Source organism: Plectropomus leopardus, chromosome 19, assembly GCF_008729295.1.
Source record: "Plectropomus leopardus isolate mb chromosome 19, YSFRI_Pleo_2.0, whole genome shotgun sequence".
NCBI lineage: Eukaryota > Metazoa > Chordata > Actinopteri > Perciformes > Serranidae > Plectropomus > Plectropomus leopardus.
Window position 1 is genome coordinate 27,647,589 of NC_056481.1, and position 19,162 is coordinate 27,666,750.

The window sequence follows — 19,162 nt, forward strand, 5'->3', positions numbered from 1 at the left end:
ACTGTCATATACAGTATACGCCATTGAAATTTCAGGAAGTTATTAAGTATTGGATAACGCCAAGTCTACTGTTGAGGCCTCAATGGAAAGACTCCATCTTCAGCTGGTATTAACATGTGATCTAGATCTGGAAAAAGACATCTGATCACAGAGCTGTACATGGACATGAAAAAGTGATAAATGTGTTGCTGCAAAGACAAAAAAGAAAATTTTGAGTTTAATAAGGTCATCAGAGCGAGTGGAGAAGCATGCTGGCACTATTAAATGGACCTGCACTTGTAAAGTGCTTGTCTTGTCATCTGACCACTCAAAGCCCTTTCACACCACATATCACATTCACCCATTTACACACATTCACACACTGGTGTCTGAGGCTACTCAGTTACCATTCACACACATTCACACACTAAAGCCAGGGATCAAACTGCCAATGTTACGAATCATAGACAGTCCACTCTTTTTTACTTGTGCTGCTTTCAGATGGCTTTTACAGGTATTTAAACCGTTGAAGAATGAGCAAGTGGGTACGACTTATTTCAGAAACATGGGAAAAAAGGCAATAAGCAACTAGGTATGAAATGTTTCACAAATTGCAAGAAATTATTAGATTTAAAAAAATATTATTTAAAAGCTGGGGAAAAATGTCTAGGGAAAATGTCTAAGAAAACAAGAAAGGGAAACAATCTATATTTATCCTTTTCATAATTAAATATTTTAAATTATATAATTTTCAAAGCACTTTTTTTCAACTCTTTAAAAATTTTTTTCTTTTCTTTCTTTCTTTTATTTTTTAAAACTACTTTCCAGGCAATTTTCTTCATCATTTTTACTAATTTCTTGATCATTTTTTGGGTCGTTTAGTCTTTCTGTGCTCATTGCCTTGTTCCCATGTTATTTTTTTAAAGAAATCATTTCCAATTTACTCAGGTTTTAAAGATATCCAGACACTGACTGCATGTTAATACCAGATGCCAGTTCCCTGTGATTGTGGTAAATTCCTTGTATGGCTACATCAAATGCAGACCCTCCATAGGGACTGCTTCATGTAGTGGTCACTATGACACCCAAACCCAAACCAGCTCCTTGTACAAGCTAAAAGCATTCAGTAGAAACAAGCTGTCATCACCTGGCCTTGTTCTGCATCAATCTGTGTGTTTTTGTAACAGACTGCATTATTTGGCAAAGTGTTGTGTTATGTTGTCCAGCCTGCATGTGGACCAAATCATTTAAAAAGCCACTTTTCAGAATTACACCCTCATTCTTGTGTATAGAGAACATGTGAAGATTCCAAATACAATCTGGGTGTCAAACACTCACCCACATTCCTACTCTCTGCCCACATGCTGAGTCACTGTGAGGATCTGACTCGGGGGGGTTTCAATGTTCAATGTGAGGCAGAAAAGAGAACGGACAGCAAGCAAAGCCACCAGGAGTTCAACAAAACATGAACATCAGTCTGTCAAGACATCATCATCCATTTATCTCTGCCTCCATCCATCCATGAGCTCAGCATCACTTTGTTTCTGCACACACACAAACACAGTAACAGCAGGTCAAGGACTGGGACAATGAGCTGATCGTTGTTCTTGGTTGTCTGTCTACTTTCTGTTGAAGTGAAATGTGAGATTTAAAATACGTGTAGTTTAACATAATTTGCTCTGGTTCCATGGATCAAGCTAAAACCAGACAACCTGAACATCAAAATGTGGCACAAGCCAAATCCATTAATGCCCCCTTTGTAACATAGGCAAATTGTCTTGATTTTTTAAATAACATGGGAAGAAGGCAAAAATTAGCAAGAAATTATCTGAAAATTGCAAACCCCCCCCCCCCAAAAACAAGAAAACCCCCCAAAGAAAAGGGGACAGTAAAAAAGGGACAGGCAGAGACAAACAAACACCTTAAAGACTCCATTATTTCTCTGAGCTAAATTAAACTATTGAATTATTATAATTTTAACTATATTTCTCTGAAATTTTGTTTTCCCTCTGTTATCTCTATCTACAAATTTATTGCAAAGTGTGGGACATTTCTTGTCAAGTTTCTCATTGCCTTTTTCCCCAATGTTTTTAAAAGAAATTGTACCAATTTGCTCACCGTTAAAAGGTTGAGAAACTCGTTAGAGGTGTCTAAATGCAGCACAAGAAAAGTGATGTCAATCCAGGTTTCATAGGGTTAATGATATGACATAGGGACTGTTCAGGCTGGAATTATAATTCGCTTTGAAGACACCTTTAAATATCTCCGCTAGCTGAAGCAGAGAAGGGTGTTATGGGTAGGTTGCAGAGTTTCATTTTACTTGTGATGCAAAAAGTGTTGACCTTTGACCTCATTGTCCCAGTTCCTTGTGAGTGTCTCTTCCTCTCCTGCAGTCTCTCTCTGCAGCTGCAAACACTAATTTAAAAAAACATAGTCTGTCTTATCAGAGCCATTAAAAATACTTTACAAACATTTCACTGTTCATTCCTGTGAAGAGTCCAGTAAACTGTTTAGTATGTGTGTGTGTGTGTGTGTGTGTGTGTGTGTGTGTGTGTGTGTGTGTGTTAATTACACTGAGTATTGAGTCAGGTATAACAGTAGAGAGGATATGACTGTATGTGTGTGTTGGAGTCTGTTCCCTGCATGCCTTGTTTAGTGAGTGTATTGCTGTGCCTTCATGTGAGGCCCGTGTGTGTGTGTGTGTGTGTGTGTGTGTGTGTGTGTGTGTGTGTGTGTGTGAGTTTCCTTTGTGGTTCTTCTGGGTGTCTGTCATGTTGTTTGTTTACCGCTTCATTACATGTGTGATAATCTGCGTCCTCTGTGGGTGTCTTGGCAGTTCAGTGTGTGCATGTGACTGCATGCATGTTTCATTCTTTACATGACTTTGTGACACGCATGTCTGTGTGTCTGTGTATATCTGTGTTTAGGAGGACATGCCGTTGACCAGGCTCCTCAGCTGTTTGACCACAGTCTCTATCAGTTTCTGTTTGTCTCTGTCGTTCTTCCTGAACTGGGAGAAGATGTTGTTCTTCTTACTGGTGTCCTTCATCCTGGACAGACAGAAAAAAACAAACAGACAGACAGACAGACAGACAGACAGACAGAGACAGAGACAGAGACAGAGACAGAGATTGTCCAAGAGACAAGTCAGAAAAATGTACTGTCTTAGCAGTGTGCTCGCTTACTGTTATCATGAGTTAATATTTAGGTTTCATTAGTCACTTCCTGCTTCTCCATCAGTGACATGAGACACTGATTTTTCCAGAGTTCACTTTGTATTGGTTGGACAAATTAACGCTTTCTCAGCTGGTGGAGATGGAAGACTTTTTTTTTTTTACAGACAAGCAGTTAGGATGCTTTCACATGTAACCTGTGTAACTGGATTAAAACAAACGGTGGTGACTTTAGTTTGCTGTGTTAAGACTAGTGTGAAAGCTGTCAATCAAACCCTGCTGTGGACTAAACACCCAAACTGACACCGCCTGAAAAGGAGGCTCTAAGTTCCAAACAGGCTGGGTTCATTTATGGTATGAAATCAGAACAAACGGACTACAGGATATCTTGACAAAAGAGTTGGGTAAATATATCATATGTCATGTTCTGATCATTTTAAAAGTAGCCAAAGACACAGCAGTCCTTTCAGGCTGCAGGCGCTGCTGTAAGACAAACTTTCCTCAAACACTGTGTTACCATTTATTCCTGTTGCTCGCTTTGAAAACGCAGCAGTGGATGAGGACCAGCTGATTCATCAAGTTGAAATGAGAAATCATTAATACCTTCCTTCCTTTACTACCAAAACCTAAACACAGTGTCAGCTGGCTGGAAGGAGATCGTCGAGAAGCTGAAAGTTTCTGCAGAGGTAAATGAGCATCGCTAAAAACAAGCTAGGCTAACATTACTTGCTGTTGGCTATACTGAATGTAATTTACAGTAAATATCACAATACAAAACATGTGTTTTCTGACTTAAAAAGTAACATTACAGACATAGAAGGACTGCAAGTCGTCGGAATCAGCAAAATGTTGCAAGATGTTTGATGTGAATAAACTTTATGTTCATGTATCCAATAACAAAAATCTTATATATATTAGGAGACAAGCTCTGTACTACAGAGGAGGTAGACCCATTTTTAGATTATCAGAGCATGCATGGAGAAGACCAAATAGAAGCAGTGTGGAAGCTGCACCTACCCTCTGTAGACTCTGAACAGCAGCAGCAGAAGAAACAGCAGAGAGACGATTTAGAGGAACAGAATTGTAAGATTGAAACCAAAACACAAAGAGGAGGAGACCAGACGAAGTAGCTGATTTATATCGAGGGTTGTCATGAATTATGTGTAGGAAAAGCAATCTTGGAACCGGTCACCAAATCTTTCCCTATTAGTGTCCGAAGTGAATGATGCCTAAAGCATAGAGTTTGTATGAAATGTACACAACCACACGCTGGAACATTCTTACAAATGTCTGAGTAAAGCTTCTTCAGTATTACTCAGTGCAATTCTATCCACCTGTTTTTGGTTGCATTTTCAATTAGTGCATTAAAAAAAATCAGAAATGCTAAAATAAAGAGGAAAAAAATGAAATTAAAAACCTGCATTATATTTGGATGGAAACTTTACTATGGTTAAGTCAAGCATCCTAGCACTAATGCTTATGTTACTTGGTTTTGGTGGTCCTTCAGGGGCCAGGGGCCAGTCACAGCAGCCCAATACATGCTTCCAGGATTTCAGGACGTTTCTAAGATTTTTAGAACATTTGTAGGATTTCAGGACATTTGTAGGACTTTCGAACGTTTCTAGTATTTTAGAAAGTTTCTAGGATTTCAAGACAATTGTAGGATTTTAGGGAGTTTCTAAGATTTTCGGATGTTTGTAGGATTTTAGGACGTTTCAATGATTTTAGGATGTTTTTAGGATTTTGGGACATTTCTAGGACTTTATGACATTTGTAGGACTTTCGAACGTTTCTAGTATTTTAGAAAGTTTCTAGGATTCCAAGACAATTGTAGGATTTTAGGGGGTTTCTAAGATTTTTGGATGTTTGTAGGATTTTAGGACGTTTCAAGGATTTTAGGATGTTTTTAGGATTTTGGGACATTTGTAAGATTTTAGGAATTATCTAGGATTCTGGGACATTTGTAGCATTTTAGGACTTTTCTAGGATTTTAGGACTTTTCTGGGATTTTAGGACATTTGTAGGACTTTAGGACTTTTCTAGGATATTAGGACAAGCCCTATTTTGATGCTGTTTTATGCACTCTGGCACCTTGAGTATGTATACTAAAAGTACAAACAAATTCCCAGTGTGAATCATTTTATTTTATTTTATTTTTGAGTATCACTACTTTATCAGTACTGCAGCATTCTAAACTTTACCCCAGCACAAATGTAAACTGTCAGTGCTACTTGGCCTTAAGAAAGTGAAGTTGAAGTATTGTGTACTTTTTCCCCAGCAGTGTGTAATTCTCAGATATACTCACTTCTCCAGCAGAGCCAGAGCAGTGGCTGGGTTCACTCTCAGGTATTTGGAGGTTGGTTGCCCATAGTCTGCCAGGTAAGTAGACCAGTCCCACACCATGAACAGATCCAGGAGCTATAAAACACAGATATACAACACTCAAAGATATATTCAACATAACTCAGGAACCTCAGAGTGGAACAGAGGACGCTTGAAGCTGGTAGCAGCTGAGAGGGCTGGGTAAATTAATGTTTACAGATTAACCTGTACATACAGGAGAAATGGTGTGATTGTACTGATTTCACTTGTTACAGCCACTGTTTAAACTTACATTCTACAGTTTCTTAGTTTGAAAAAAAAAAAAACAGAACTGATGGCTGAAAGGACAGAGGTCACCCTCACCATCTCCTGAAAGCTTACAGTTGTCCTGAAACAATGTTGCACTTCCCCTGAGCCTGTAGTTTTAGCAGAAACCTGCCAACATGTATCTTTTGCATCAAAACCAAGCGTAGTGAGTGCTGAGGAAAAGCCAGGGCAGCAGCAGGTTCAGATTCTGTCATGACAGTAAACACTTAAGTATCCTGAGTCACCGCGTCACTCGCAGAGAGAAGACAGGAGAGTGAGAGCTGCAGAGAGAACGGAGGAGGGAGGAGGTTCTTAACATGATGAGTGTTAAGTGTGAACAGGAACATTTCAAATGACCCCCCCACGACCCCTGGTTAACCTGATGGAGATGACCCCCCCGCTCCTACCCCACCCACACACAGTATATGCTAATGGCGGAGGGTGAAACAGCTGGGTGTTTGGGTCATGCTGAAAGAGCAGTGAAAGAACAGCTTAGTGATAATAGCATTATTCAGCTGACTGAGAGACTCCGACACACACAGGGTTTCTTCAACAATGCCATTCTTCTCACCTGGAGCTAAATGATGAGTCACCAGCAGCCATCTTTCTCTGACACTCACTCAACTCTTCACACTAATAACAGGATCTCATAGGGCAGGGCAATGTATTCATGTTACCCCTTTAAAACCTCCGTGAATTGGTTTGATTTCTTGCGAAAAAATGCGAGAAGGCAAAGAGCAACTTAACAAGACATGGCCCAAAATTTAGCAAGAAATTAGTAAGAAGTTACAAGGAGATTACCAGATAGAAAAAGAAAAAAAACGACTTCTTTTTCTACTTTTTCTGTAAGATAATTTTAAATATGTAAATACAATAAAATGTATATAATTTTCTTGACATTTTTCCTTTTTTTTTTAACAAATTTCCCACCTTAAAAATACTAATTTTCAAAGCATTTTCTTGTTCATTTTTACTAATTTCTTAGGTTCTAATTTTTAAAATTAAAATAAAAAAACAATATATATACACACACACACACACACACACAAACACACACAAACATAGTTTTTTTCCTAGATTTTTTACTTTTCCCCAGACATTTCCCTAGAATTTTTTTCCCTTGCATAAAAATAAAAAATAAAAATCGAATAATTTCTTGCAATTTGTAGGACATTTTTGGAAAAGTTTCTCACTAACTTTCCCCCATGTTTTTGAAAGAAATTAAATCAATTTGCTCAAGTTATTAATGGTTTAGGGGCTTGTAAAAAACATCTGAGCACAGCACAAGACAACAAACATTGATCCAGGTTTAAAAGGGTTATATTGATATTGTGACATAAGACTAGATATGGTCTTAGATTTTGGACATCGTAATATATATATATATATATCATATATATATATATATATATGTATATATGGAAACACATCAGTGCACCCATCCCCAAGGAGAATATCCTTCACACCACTCCACTCTGTCACATACATCTGACAGATGACCCTAAATGCAGTGAAGACAGCAATCTGTGTGATCTGGTGGGATTCTGCCCCGGGAGCTGAGTCATGTTATCATCAGAGTGAAATAGTAAACACATCTGGGAAATATTCAGCTTTTGGCATTGAAGAGAAAGAAGGACATAAGCCCTGTCTGTGTGTGTGTGTGTGTGTGTGTGTGTGTGTGTGTGTGTGTGTGTGTGTGTGTGTGTGTGTGTGTGTGTGTGTGTGTACAAGTCCTGGAAAAGATCTACTGGGAGTCATTACGTTGAATGTTTGTGCCAAATTCGGCAAATTTGGTCCAGAACACCAATCACCGTGCTGAGATTTTTCTGGCATTTGACCCTTTTGGAAATAAGAATTCCACAAAAGTTTCTCATTTGTCTTGGTACATATGAAATGAAGACTGACACTGTTTTAGAAAATACTTTATATTTTGTATTTATATAAAAACCAAACCAAAAGACATGCGTGTCAGGTTAATTGGTGACTCCAAATTGCCATAGGTGTGCATGTGAGTGTGACTGGTTGTCTGTCTATATGTGTCGGCCCTGCGATAGTCTGGCGACCTGTCCAGGGCGTACCCCTCCTCTCGCCCAATGACAGCTGGGATAGGGCCGTCTAGGCCAGTTCAGGTCCAGTTGAGGTGTATACATGAAAGAGTACTGTAATTCAATTTTTATTTACGACATTTATTTCATGTCTGTCCGTCCTGGAAGAGGGACCCCTTATCATCCTCTGCCGCTCTTCCTGAGGTTTTATTACTTTTTCCCCCCCGTTACAGGGGTTCTTTTTCAAGAGTTTTTCCTGAGGTAATGTGAGGGTCTAAAGGCAGAGGGATTTCGTATGCTGTAAAGCCCTCTGAGGCAAACCATATTTTGTGATAATGGGCTTTATAAATAAAATTGATTTGACTTGACTTAGTCCGACTTTGGGAAATTGGACTGTATGATTTCAGGTGGATAAACATGTTTATAAGTATTTTAAAAGTCCAGTTTTAGTCGGACGAACACAATTATTTGACTTTTTCTAACATCATGTAAACGTCCTACGAGTGTCTGCAGCATGCATGACCAAAGTGTCTTAATCAGTGCTCACGTTTCTCTTATCTGAAGTCTGGGAAGCAGAAGAAGGAACGCCACTACTAATACACACTACAATAATACAGTGTTCTGCACACAGTCATTAAAATGAGTGAAGAACAGCCACAAAGTATCTATCAACACATCAACTTTAAAATGAGCTTCAAATGTGTTTTCAGTATGCTGCAAAACACAAAGAACACTAAAAATAGGTCTAAACAATATTGGAAATAGATCCTCTGAAGAACACGCTGCTTCACTTCTGAAACATTCTCAGTAAACATTTAAACTGTAACCAAGAAGTGATGAAGCTGCATCCAGCTAATGTCCAGGGTTAGGCTGAGGCGAATGATTGTGATTAACAGAAAGCGAAGGAGAAGAAGGAAAAGAGAAAGAGAGTTGCCAAAAGGATGGTGTCCGATATATCACCATACCTGTGACATTAGTTCATGGTTTTTCGTGAAACTCCTTGGTTTCGCCTTTACATTGAAATCATAAGTCAGGGTGTTCTGTAACTCTAGAAATCCCTCTTTGCTTTCCTTCTTTTCATGCACTCGTGAAGCTTCACTTCAGATGTCTCCTGTTTGATGCTATTGTGTCATTGCCTTGTATTGTTTGGTATAAAAGGACTTGACTGATGGTCCAGAGGTGAGAAAAGGTAAACTCTCGGTCTGATGAGAACATTTTTACGCTGCATCTTACTCCATGTTTACACCTTAAACAGCCTGTATGATGGGTGATGACTCTGTGTTGAGTGATTGAGGGCGGCTTTATGCGTGAGCAGTAACATTTGTTTCTCTGGCCATGTCTCCAGTACCTGGAGACATTTCTGCAATTCCTCACCAAAATAGGGAAAAAGCCCCAACATTTACATATATAAAGCATTTTACACAAAGGTATGACGTCCTTAAAGAAGTATTAAATCCATATAAAGAGGGTCCTTACATAAAACTAGACCATCTCTGGAGCAGAAAGATGCTAATACTTTTGATATTGGTGCAAAGAAAAGGGCGCCAACTTTTTCACCAGGTTTTTTCATCCTAGTTTGTTGCTGATATGACATCAGTTGCCCTAAATGTTTGACTTTCAATAACTCTAAATGGTAAGAGGATAACGATCTGAAAAGCAGTTATAGCTACGAAATCCGGAGCCATAAGATAAAGGGAAAGTAAAAGGGTGACCACCGTGTAACCTTAGCCTGTGGATGCCTCCCAAACCCTTTACCTAAGGCTAGGATTAACATGTCAACTAGCAGCCTGTAGAAAAGGCAGCCTGGATGCATCTTGTCTAACGAGCTGCATCTCAGGAAACTTAAAAACAGGCCCAGGTTGGGCTGTAGCTACAACTGAGAACCCTGAGGTCAGCTCCTTTGTATTCTTTTCTGGAAACTTTGGGGTCTTAGGAACACAATGTAGCATTTAAATTCTACACTTAAAAAAACAAACAAAACTATTTGTAGTTATTTCAGTGTTTTTTCCTTCAGATCAGTCATTTTTCAACAATTTTCTCTTAAAATTGTTTCCAGCAAAGACCTCTATAATTTTGGTACAAATCAATTAAACCTATCCATTAAACCCTGTGTTTATTAATTTATTGTAGAGCTTAAAATAACTCAAATAATTAATAAACAATAATAAGAATTGATCCAGTCAAAGATGATCGGAGAAGCAGCTGCTGCGGACATTTAGACCCAGCACAATAAACAACTAAGTTTCACTTTCTCTGCATCTGACAATCTGCTGCTCTGTTTGTGCCCAGAGTCTGCTCTGTGCTCTAAGAGTATGGTGCAATCACAAACCAAACAGTGTGTATGCATGTATATATATATCACAAAAGCGCTCCCAATGAGTGGCCCAGCTCCAAAAAATATGTAATTAATACATGTCGGCAGATGTTTTAACTGTGCTGGGCCACAACAAATCAATGAACGTGTGGGAAATCCTGGTTTAGACTGCAGTGCTGGGCTGAAAAATCCAAATAATTAAAACATGTTACATCAATTTAGAGACTTCAACACATGACCTCAGTACTTCCAAACTCCTGGCTTTGGCCCTGGACCCAGTAAACACAAAAAATACAGCAGTATACTTACATAAAGATCGAATTATTGTGTTAACTAACTAAAACTTTAAAAATACATGTAAACATGTTAGTCTGGCTGAAATCATACTAAGTCTAAGGTGGTAGAGTACATATGAAATGTACAGCATAGAGGAGTTATCCATATCCTAACTGTTCGACATGCAACAGCATTTGCTGCTCGCTAACTTCTTCTGTCTGTGATGCAATAGGTCAACTGGAAGAAGGTCCAACAAAAACTAGCTGAAAGGGGCGCATCTTCACCTACCCTGGACATACCTCTGTCAATAAATGGATTCTCCCCCAGTGCTTGTATACTGGGACAAGGACAGTAGTCCAATTAAATGGCTTAATCGAGCTAAAACCGTAGCTCCACTAACCTGTGTATGTAAACCTACTGACTCGAGACACTACAGAATTTCACCCACCACCCTAAGACGCAGATCTAGTAAGACAAGAATGCAGAGTGCAAATATATACTGAGAGCTTTTAATAAGGTGTTAAAAACTAATGTCTCAACATTAAGCATGTCTAGAATAAGAGAAGAGCAAAAGATTTCCTTTTTCCCTAGGGGAGGGGGCATCGTAAACAATGTGTTACAAAGAGACTGCAGAGGCATTTTAAATATCTGTACCACCATTGCCTCTTCTTACTTTGATGATTACATTTTCTGTAGAAAAGTTAGTTGCTGTACCTTTTAAATGCTAGATCTCATTTTTCCAAATCATGCTTTAGTTGTCCTGTTCTGTCTGTGAACCAGTGAGGCACCAGTTTCAGCTTTAAATAGGCTGATGCATGGAGACTCCTTCACCTTTCGGCCTTTTTTCCCTTATCCTAACTCTAATTACATATCTTGAATTATGATTCAAAACTAATTAACAGGTTTGACTGTGGGAGGCGAGTTTACTTTGGTTCAGAGATCCTATGCAACTGTGAAAATCTTGCGTTGAGTCTTCTTGCAATGTTTTTAACAAATGTTGTCAGTATACTGCTGTGACCTGGACTGTATGCAGAGCCAAGCCTCTACCTCAGGCTCAGATTAACAGGTCACCACAGACACGAGTTAATGAGATCCAGCAACACTTCACATACCACTGCTGCTGACAACAAAAGGAGAGGCAGGGGGTTTGTGGTGTGTGCTGGAAAGAGGAATTTTCTTGAGCAGGTAAACTATGGGACAGGTGAAAGTTGAAAAGGTTACACATAAACATGAGTATGGAAAAGAAACGGCCAGTGAAACACAATATTGTTGGTTGTGAGAGGAGTGCTGAGAAGTAAAAGTGAAGTGAAAATGCTGGAAACAGATTCAAGTTTTCCACCCTATAAAAAAAAATCATAGTTATTTGCTAGTTTAAGCATTTGACTTAAACCAGTTATGTTTTTTTGTGTGTCTACAGAGGGAAAGCTTTTAAATCTGAAATACTCAGAATACTCAGTTGAGCTGGGCTTGATTTCAAAACACAGGAAACCTGCTATTACTCCCAATTTGATCTTCAAAGCCTATACATATAGGATATGAACATTTCTAACTTTGGCAACTCCCAGTCTTTGCCAGCAGCGAGGTTTGTTTACATGAAGTGACAGAGGAGCATATTTAATGCATTCACTGTGGACAGAGAGCTCCAGTTTTACTCTATGCTACATGACAGTAATAGACTTTCTGTTGGGACATGGTATCGTTATGTTTCAGGATTTACTGCTGAGTCATGTGGGACACTTAGAACAATTCGGTAATGCAACCCCGTCTGCTGTTTGGTTTAATATCAAACTGGCTGAAAAATTTTCACACCGGCCCAACTCTACACTGCAACCATTTGCACCGTGATTGTCATAATATTCTACAAAAAAGACATGATATAAGAACATAAAAACATAGAAATTCAGCATATAAATGACACAACAAGGATAAGCCAGAAATTGGCACAGTAAGTCTGAGGCTAAATCTGCGTACACAAACATGTCATTACTTAATTTTGTCTTCCGTGCTAATTTACCTGTCGTAGGTCAATGAAGGCCAGCTGGAGTGTGTCTCCTTGAAATCCAGGGACCGGCTCTGAACTGGCAAACACTGAAAGGAAACAAAGATACCACAATCAAATACATTAACAGAATACAGTACACACCACTAAGCTAGTGTCATAAGCTATGGCTCTGGATCAACTTCTAAAACTGCTTTTATATCACAATGCGCTAACTGGCTGCCTCCAGTCATTTCCATGAGGGGAAGACAGCAGCGGGGAAGGAGTTTCAAACACAGTGGTAGGAGTATTAAGTGGTTGCTGCCCTGGTTAATTTGTGCAGATTTTGCTCTGCCACATATAGTTAGAAGCATGACAAGATGGAGGGGCTGATAATGTTGGTGTCTGAATACCCCGGTTGGTCCAACTAGAAGACTTAAAAGGACAGCAAAGGGGAAAAAATGTGATAACATTTCCTGTTGGCCCATCACAATAATCTGATATGTTTACTATATTTTACAAGGAAAAACAACCCTTTTCAAGACAGATGAATGGTCAATTTAATTTATGACTACTTCTCAGGAGTATCAAATCAAGTATACTTTAGGTTAGCATAAGTGTACCACTAGGTCCCTTTCTACTTATATAAAAATATGTGGTTTAATACTTTTCAGCATTCTGTAAATGACAAAAACAAAGCATGTTATTTTTTTAAAGTCACTGATAAATTTCAGTCCATGTGGGCTACCAAATTATAGAGCCTGGACACTGCCAGCTGTGAGAAGCCGCATTTACGCTGCCTGTTCAAGGCGGGAAAATATCACGCCGTCATGCCGCCTTGCTGTTCTGTATATAACGATAATGGAAAGTTTAATGAATAAACAACAGACGTTGTTTTGGGGTCAAGCGGGGCCTCTGAACAACGTCAATCACACTCCAGCGGCACTCACACTGCCCCCACGGGAGCAGGGCATCATTCCAATGTAAATAATCGATTTCAGGATTTTATGACTTGATATTGTATTGGCAAAATCATACTGCAAAGCACTGATGAATCGATTTTTTTTACCCAGCCTTAGTTCTATGTAAACATTTAGGGGCAGTATAAAGCTGGGACTTACGCTGAGCTCCTTTCCTTCTCTCAATGCCGCCATCAGAAATCATGCATGTCTGTTAACTGCATTGCCATGTGCAAGCTTAGCTTAGCTCTGTAATAGCCATGTGGTACTCTCACTACCTGGGGCTCGCGATTACAGAGCCTGGGTCTGTTGAACTGCACTACGCTAATCCTGTTGCCTCTCGGGAGCGTTCCTGCTCCCTTGTTTCCTAGTTTCCCTGGATCCTGGCCGTAACCTTGACTGTGCCTGACCGTGGTGATAGCTGTGCTGATGCTGTGATCCTGCCTTTGGCTGTGCTCGTGCTGTGGCTGTACTGATTCTATGCCCCCCGCTCGCCCTGATCGTGGTCTGGTCCTGGTTGCGCCGATGCTGTGATCTTGCCTTTGGACAACTCCCTTTCAACATATGCATGAGACTGTTATCATCTCTCTCAACATCATCATAGAGAGCAATTACTAATTTCACACCTACCATTATTGTAATATGACATGCATCTGTTTCTATTATTGCTGTGCCTCTCTCCCCCTCTCTCCCCCTCTCTCTTTCTCTTTCCTTTTTTGCCATGATTGTATTTCATTTGCTATTTACGACATCTATTGCTCGTCTGTCCGTCCTGGAAGAGGGATCCCTCACTATCCTCTACCGCTCTTCCTGAGGTTTCTTCCCCTTTGTTTTCCCCGTTACAGGGGTTCTTTTTGGGGAGTTTTTCCTTGGGTGATGTGAGGGTCTAAGGGCAGAGGGATGTCGTACACTGTAAAGCCCTCTGAGGCAAACCATGTTTTGTGATAATGGGCTATATAAATAAAACCGACTTGACTTGACTTGACTTTGTTGCGGACCAAAAGCACAATTTCTGTGTAAAAGCAGCTACAGAAAGTGCGTCAGTGTGGGGGTTACACATTCTTAAGTGATTGATATGTGGCTGCAAATACTTGGATGGCAGTCAGAATATGGTCTAATAATAAGTCTCCAACTCAGCCAGATTTCCTCTGCTGCACCGCCCGTCCTTGCATTCAAGAGCTGAGACCTGACGAAAGATTTGATTTAAGCTTCTGCTCACGTTCACAATGATGAATGATGAGCTTTATGTGGAAATGACAACATTTCATTTATTTATACTTACATTCACACTGAATGACATCTAAGTTGAATTGCTGAATGGCCCCCATACTGATCTGTTTGAGCTCTGTGTCCAGCAGCATCTGCATCAGTGATGTAGACAGATGCTTGCACGCTGACATACACGCTGTCTGTGCCACTTTACCCTGCAGAGAGAGGGACAGGGGAACAGAGGGAGGAGAAGGAAGGTGACAGAGGATGCAAAAGAGGAGGGAAAGATGAAAAGGCATAGCAAAGATTAGAAGGGGAATGAGAAGGACAGAGAATGAGGACGTCTTTTTGGGAAAAGACCACTTGACTTTCAGGAGAAGATTGTCTGAGACTGTGGCATTCACACGCAAAGTGAACGGCTGATTGCCAACAAGACGAGTCTGTTTTGAACCACGAACAAAACAAAACAAAACGGGAGTCGCTGCTGCACACGTTCTGAGAGACCTTTTGGCCTCAGCAAGTGCAGCGCATGACTTTAGACTGGCAAGGCAACACTCACAGCATACACAGTCTACCTTCTCTGCACCATGTATCCTAATGTATACATCAGTGCAGACAGAAAGGTGCATGAAGCTTTTAAAGCATTGATTTTTATCGATATCCTGCATGATGTCGATACAAATTGCAATGGCAACAACCAGGCACAATGAAAATGAATTACTGACACAGAAGCAAGACAGTACACATAAAACTGAGAGAAAAACACTTTGACAGAGCATGTGGCTGTTGGTGGTACAAAAGCTGTTGATGAATGCCATTATGACTTTATCCTGAAAGCAAGAACCCTGCATGTGTGCACTTGTTGAATAAAAAAGGGGTGATGCATCTAATAAGATAAAGAAAAAGAATGAAGAAAAGAATTTTTACTTCTGCTTAATTTAATTTCTTGGACCCCAAAGCCCAAAATATATTCCATCACTTCCCCCTTGTGGTATCTACTAGGAATGCATCGATTTCTCAGCTGAACATGGGTACTGGCTGATATTGACCTTGTAAATGGCCACTTGCAAATAAGATGACATTCTGCCATGGCAGTGGCTGATATTGTTCTACTGTGTCATACATCAGTTACCAAACTAATGGGGCCCCGTCATCCCAGGGATGAAAATGTGGGGGTGGGGGTTGTGGGTTGGGGGTGGGGAGGGCTAATTAATGTTGCTTTCTTGTTTTAGGTAGGGTTGGCTCAGGCTTGCCTTGGACCAGCCCTTAGTGAGGCTGATATAGGCCTTGTCTACTGGGGGACTTCCTGTAATACACTGCAATCCTCTCTCTTTCTCTCTCTTCATTTGCTATCATTCATGTCTTATTACTGCTTATAACTAACTCAGCTTCTTCTTCGGAGCCTTTCTGCTCTCTTGTCTAGTGGATATCTATTGCACGCCTGTCTGTCCAGGAGGAGGGATCCCTCCTCAGTCACTCTTTCTGAGGTTTCTACCAGGGGTTTTGGGGGTTTTTCCCTATGCTGTAAAGTCCTCTGAGGCAAATTGTTCTCTGTGATATTAGGCTTTATAATAAAAATGACTTAACATGCCCTTTATTCTACAGAATGCGCTCGGAGTGTCAAAAAATGCCTCTGTGGTGCCTCAGTGCGTCCGTATCTGACCGCGAGGGACAATGACTAAGTGTTAATATTTGATGAAATTGGGAGTGAAACCACATCAGTATCAGCCCAGAATTTTAAAATTGGTGCATCCCTAGTATCTACACATAAAAACAAAAACAAACAAACAAAAAAAAACCAATTCTTAACTGTAGTGGATTGTTTTTACTTTTAAGAGGTCACCTTACAACAGAAATCTGCTAAAACACATCATTACCATGTAGTCAAATTATTAATGGGTCATCCAATCTGTCACTGAAAGGTATGAGCCCATTAATAGAGCTAATAATTTCCCAACCTGTGTTGTTTGCAAGACATCACACATAAAACATATAGCCCAAGACATGCAGGTAAGGCACAACAAAAGCTAATTCAACAATTAGACCTATGTATCACTCCGCATACCTTCACAGCATCATGTTTACAACTCCAAAGAAAGTAAGAATTGTGAGCATTTCTACCACTTGAGGTGCCCTTGCTTCTGCTCCTTTTGTGAGCAGCTACCTTTTAACTTATAATCCACAGTGAAACAAGTGGGAATGTAATAAGTTATACCTCCACTCAAGTGTTTGAAACGCTAACAATAACTTTGAATGAATCTAAAAATACCAGTTAGTGTTTGTGGTGAACAGAACAGCAGCTCCACACAATCAACTCTCAAAGATACTCATGCAAAAATTGTTAAACAAAGGGATGATGTGGTGACCCCAATGTCAAGGACAATGCACTGCCAGTAGTCTCACATTGATTCCTGTCATTACAGATATGTGAGTGAAAAACAGAAATCACTGATGGCATCTTATAAAGTTGTTCTTTGAATCCTGGTATGGCCACAGAGGTTTGACATGAGGAATGTGAGCATTTAGCTTCCAGAAACAAATGAATTATCTCTGGCTTTCCCTTGTTTGAGCTCCACAGCATCCCTTTTAACATCCTTCATGCTGACAGTTGACTGGCAGAAAGCAGTGATACATGGTGTGGCAGTTTTAAGGGCTGTCCTTTACTCTAAGCTGGTATAACATCTCAGCCTACTGACTGCAAGTTTTTTCAATCACAAAACGTAAATGCTTACTCTGCATAGACTCGTAGTGAGCTTAGGCACCATTCACACTCACATGTGCCACAGAGAAAGGCTTTATTTCATGCATGCCCACTCAAGTTTCCGCTCACACAATTTGTAATGAATTTTAAAACTCAATTTTGGCCTTGGATCCACACTAAGTCAGTGTTTTTGACACCAAAAAACTAAACTTTTTGAAAAATTGTCCTAAGAATACTCGCCCTTGCACTTTAGGCTACATCCACACTGATATGTTTTCGTATTAAAACTGCATCTTTTGCCTTGACAGCAAGGGTGACATTTCAAAGCGTTGTGCTTGTGAACTTGTGTTTCTCCGTATAAACCGACATGAGGGCTGAGCACTTTCTCAAAGCAATTAATGATGTGTTGCTTTCACTTGGCCCAGTGTTTATTCTATTTAGGGGAAAAATCTACACCATGACATTGTATGAAAGCAAAGACGCTTACTTCTTCTCAAAGGGACCAGATTACCCATAATCCCTTATGTAAGATTCCTTAGCCCTACGCAATACATTCTCATACCCCATAGATAGCAGAGTTAGTCTATTAAAAAGAATAAAACTGCACCAATATGGCAACATTTTGGATTTGAAGCAGATGAGAGAGCTGTCCTTACTGGCTACAGGAATCGTTTTGAGATTAATTTTCGTTGGACGCTATGCTCCTACTTATATCTGAAAGAGCTTCGGTGGATGAGGACCGGCTGGTTCATGAATTTGAATGAGGAATTACTTGTATGAAAGCTTTTTCTACAATAATAACCTAAACACAGTGTCAGCTGGCTGGAGGGAGATCGCTGGACAGCTGAAAGTTTCTGCTGAGTTAAATGACCATCGCTAGAAACAAGCTAGGCTAATGTTACTTGCTGTTTGCTTTACTTTATGTAATTTACAGTAAGTATCACAGTATAAAATGACTGTTTTCTGATTTAAAAAGTGGCATTACAAACATACCGTAGTAAGATAGCAAGTAGGTTACTCACCCATCTTTTAAGTGTCCAGTCTGATATTGAACGCACAGCTGATAGCTGCGTGGTTTGTTTACATGAAGTGACAGAGGAGCATATTTAATGGATTCAGTGTGGACAGACATCTGCGGTGTTATGTAATGCTATGTGATAGTTACACACTCACTTTCTGTTGAGACACTGTGTTATTACGTTCCTCTCATGACTGAGTGCTGAATCATGTGGGGCACCTGGTAAAATTTGGTAAACTGGTCTGGTCTAGTGTTTGGATTAATATCAAACTAGTTTTGAAAATTTCATACCAGCCCAACCCTACTGCCTGACTTGTAAAAAATATTTCATAGCACCTACACAAACTCTATGTATCCCTTTTGTTCTGAATTCATGCCTCCCCTCTCCTCTGAACCCAAACCTACAACCATGTAAGCAAGACTTATAAGTTAAGGAGTAATATTAGCCACTGAACCCGTGTCTTAGTGAGGCAAAAATAAAGACTGAACTGACTTGAAACAAATGAATACGTTCTCTTGGCCAGTATCTAGCAGGCATTAGAGGATCTTCCTATCTGGCTTAGGCTTTATGCTGCAGTGGCTACTGCTTGGTCCTCTCTCAAGTCCCATGGATGAGAGGCTTTATTGCTAAAACGCTAATGTAAACACTGTTCTTCAATGTCCTTAGTAATGGTCACAACAGGTGTCAGAAGAACCAACAAGGCTGGGGTAGTGGAGCTTCTACAGTCAAACATAAGCATGCTTTTCATCTCCCCTCTGCCTGTAGAACGGCAGCATGGTGTTGGAACAGCCAGGCAGGGATACTCACCGACATCGACGCATGGTCATTGTTGTTATTCTGAGTAGACACCCCCAAACCAACCAAAAATGGAAGAGGGGGAG

At 40.0% G+C, this 19,162-nt stretch overlaps 1 protein-coding gene across 8 annotated transcripts in view; it reads right to left on the reverse strand.

The window, feature by feature from the left end:
- Nucleotides 1-2,673: 2,673 nt before the first annotated feature.
- exoc6 (exocyst complex component 6) overlaps nucleotides 2,674-19,162 on the reverse strand; it is a 65,115-nt gene continuing 48,626 nt past the window's right edge. For 2 of the 8 annotated variants that reach the window (XM_042507555.1, XM_042507559.1), the window contains exons 20-25: nucleotides 19,089-19,118; nucleotides 14,635-14,776; nucleotides 12,430-12,503; nucleotides 5,458-5,570; nucleotides 4,170-4,181; nucleotides 2,674-3,029 (exon numbers count right to left, since the gene is read on the reverse strand). In XM_042507555.1, coding sequence (XP_042363489.1) covers nucleotides 2,903-3,029; nucleotides 4,170-4,181; nucleotides 5,458-5,570; nucleotides 12,430-12,503; nucleotides 14,635-14,776; nucleotides 19,089-19,118 — 498 coding nt within the window. In that variant the 3' untranslated portion in view covers nucleotides 2,674-2,902. Of the gene's footprint in view, nucleotides 3,030-4,169; nucleotides 4,182-5,457; nucleotides 5,571-12,429; nucleotides 12,504-14,294; nucleotides 14,539-14,634; nucleotides 14,777-19,088; nucleotides 19,119-19,162 lie in introns of those variants that run through there. The other 6 variants (XM_042507557.1, XM_042507564.1, XM_042507558.1 and 3 more) reach the window with 4 other exon arrangements.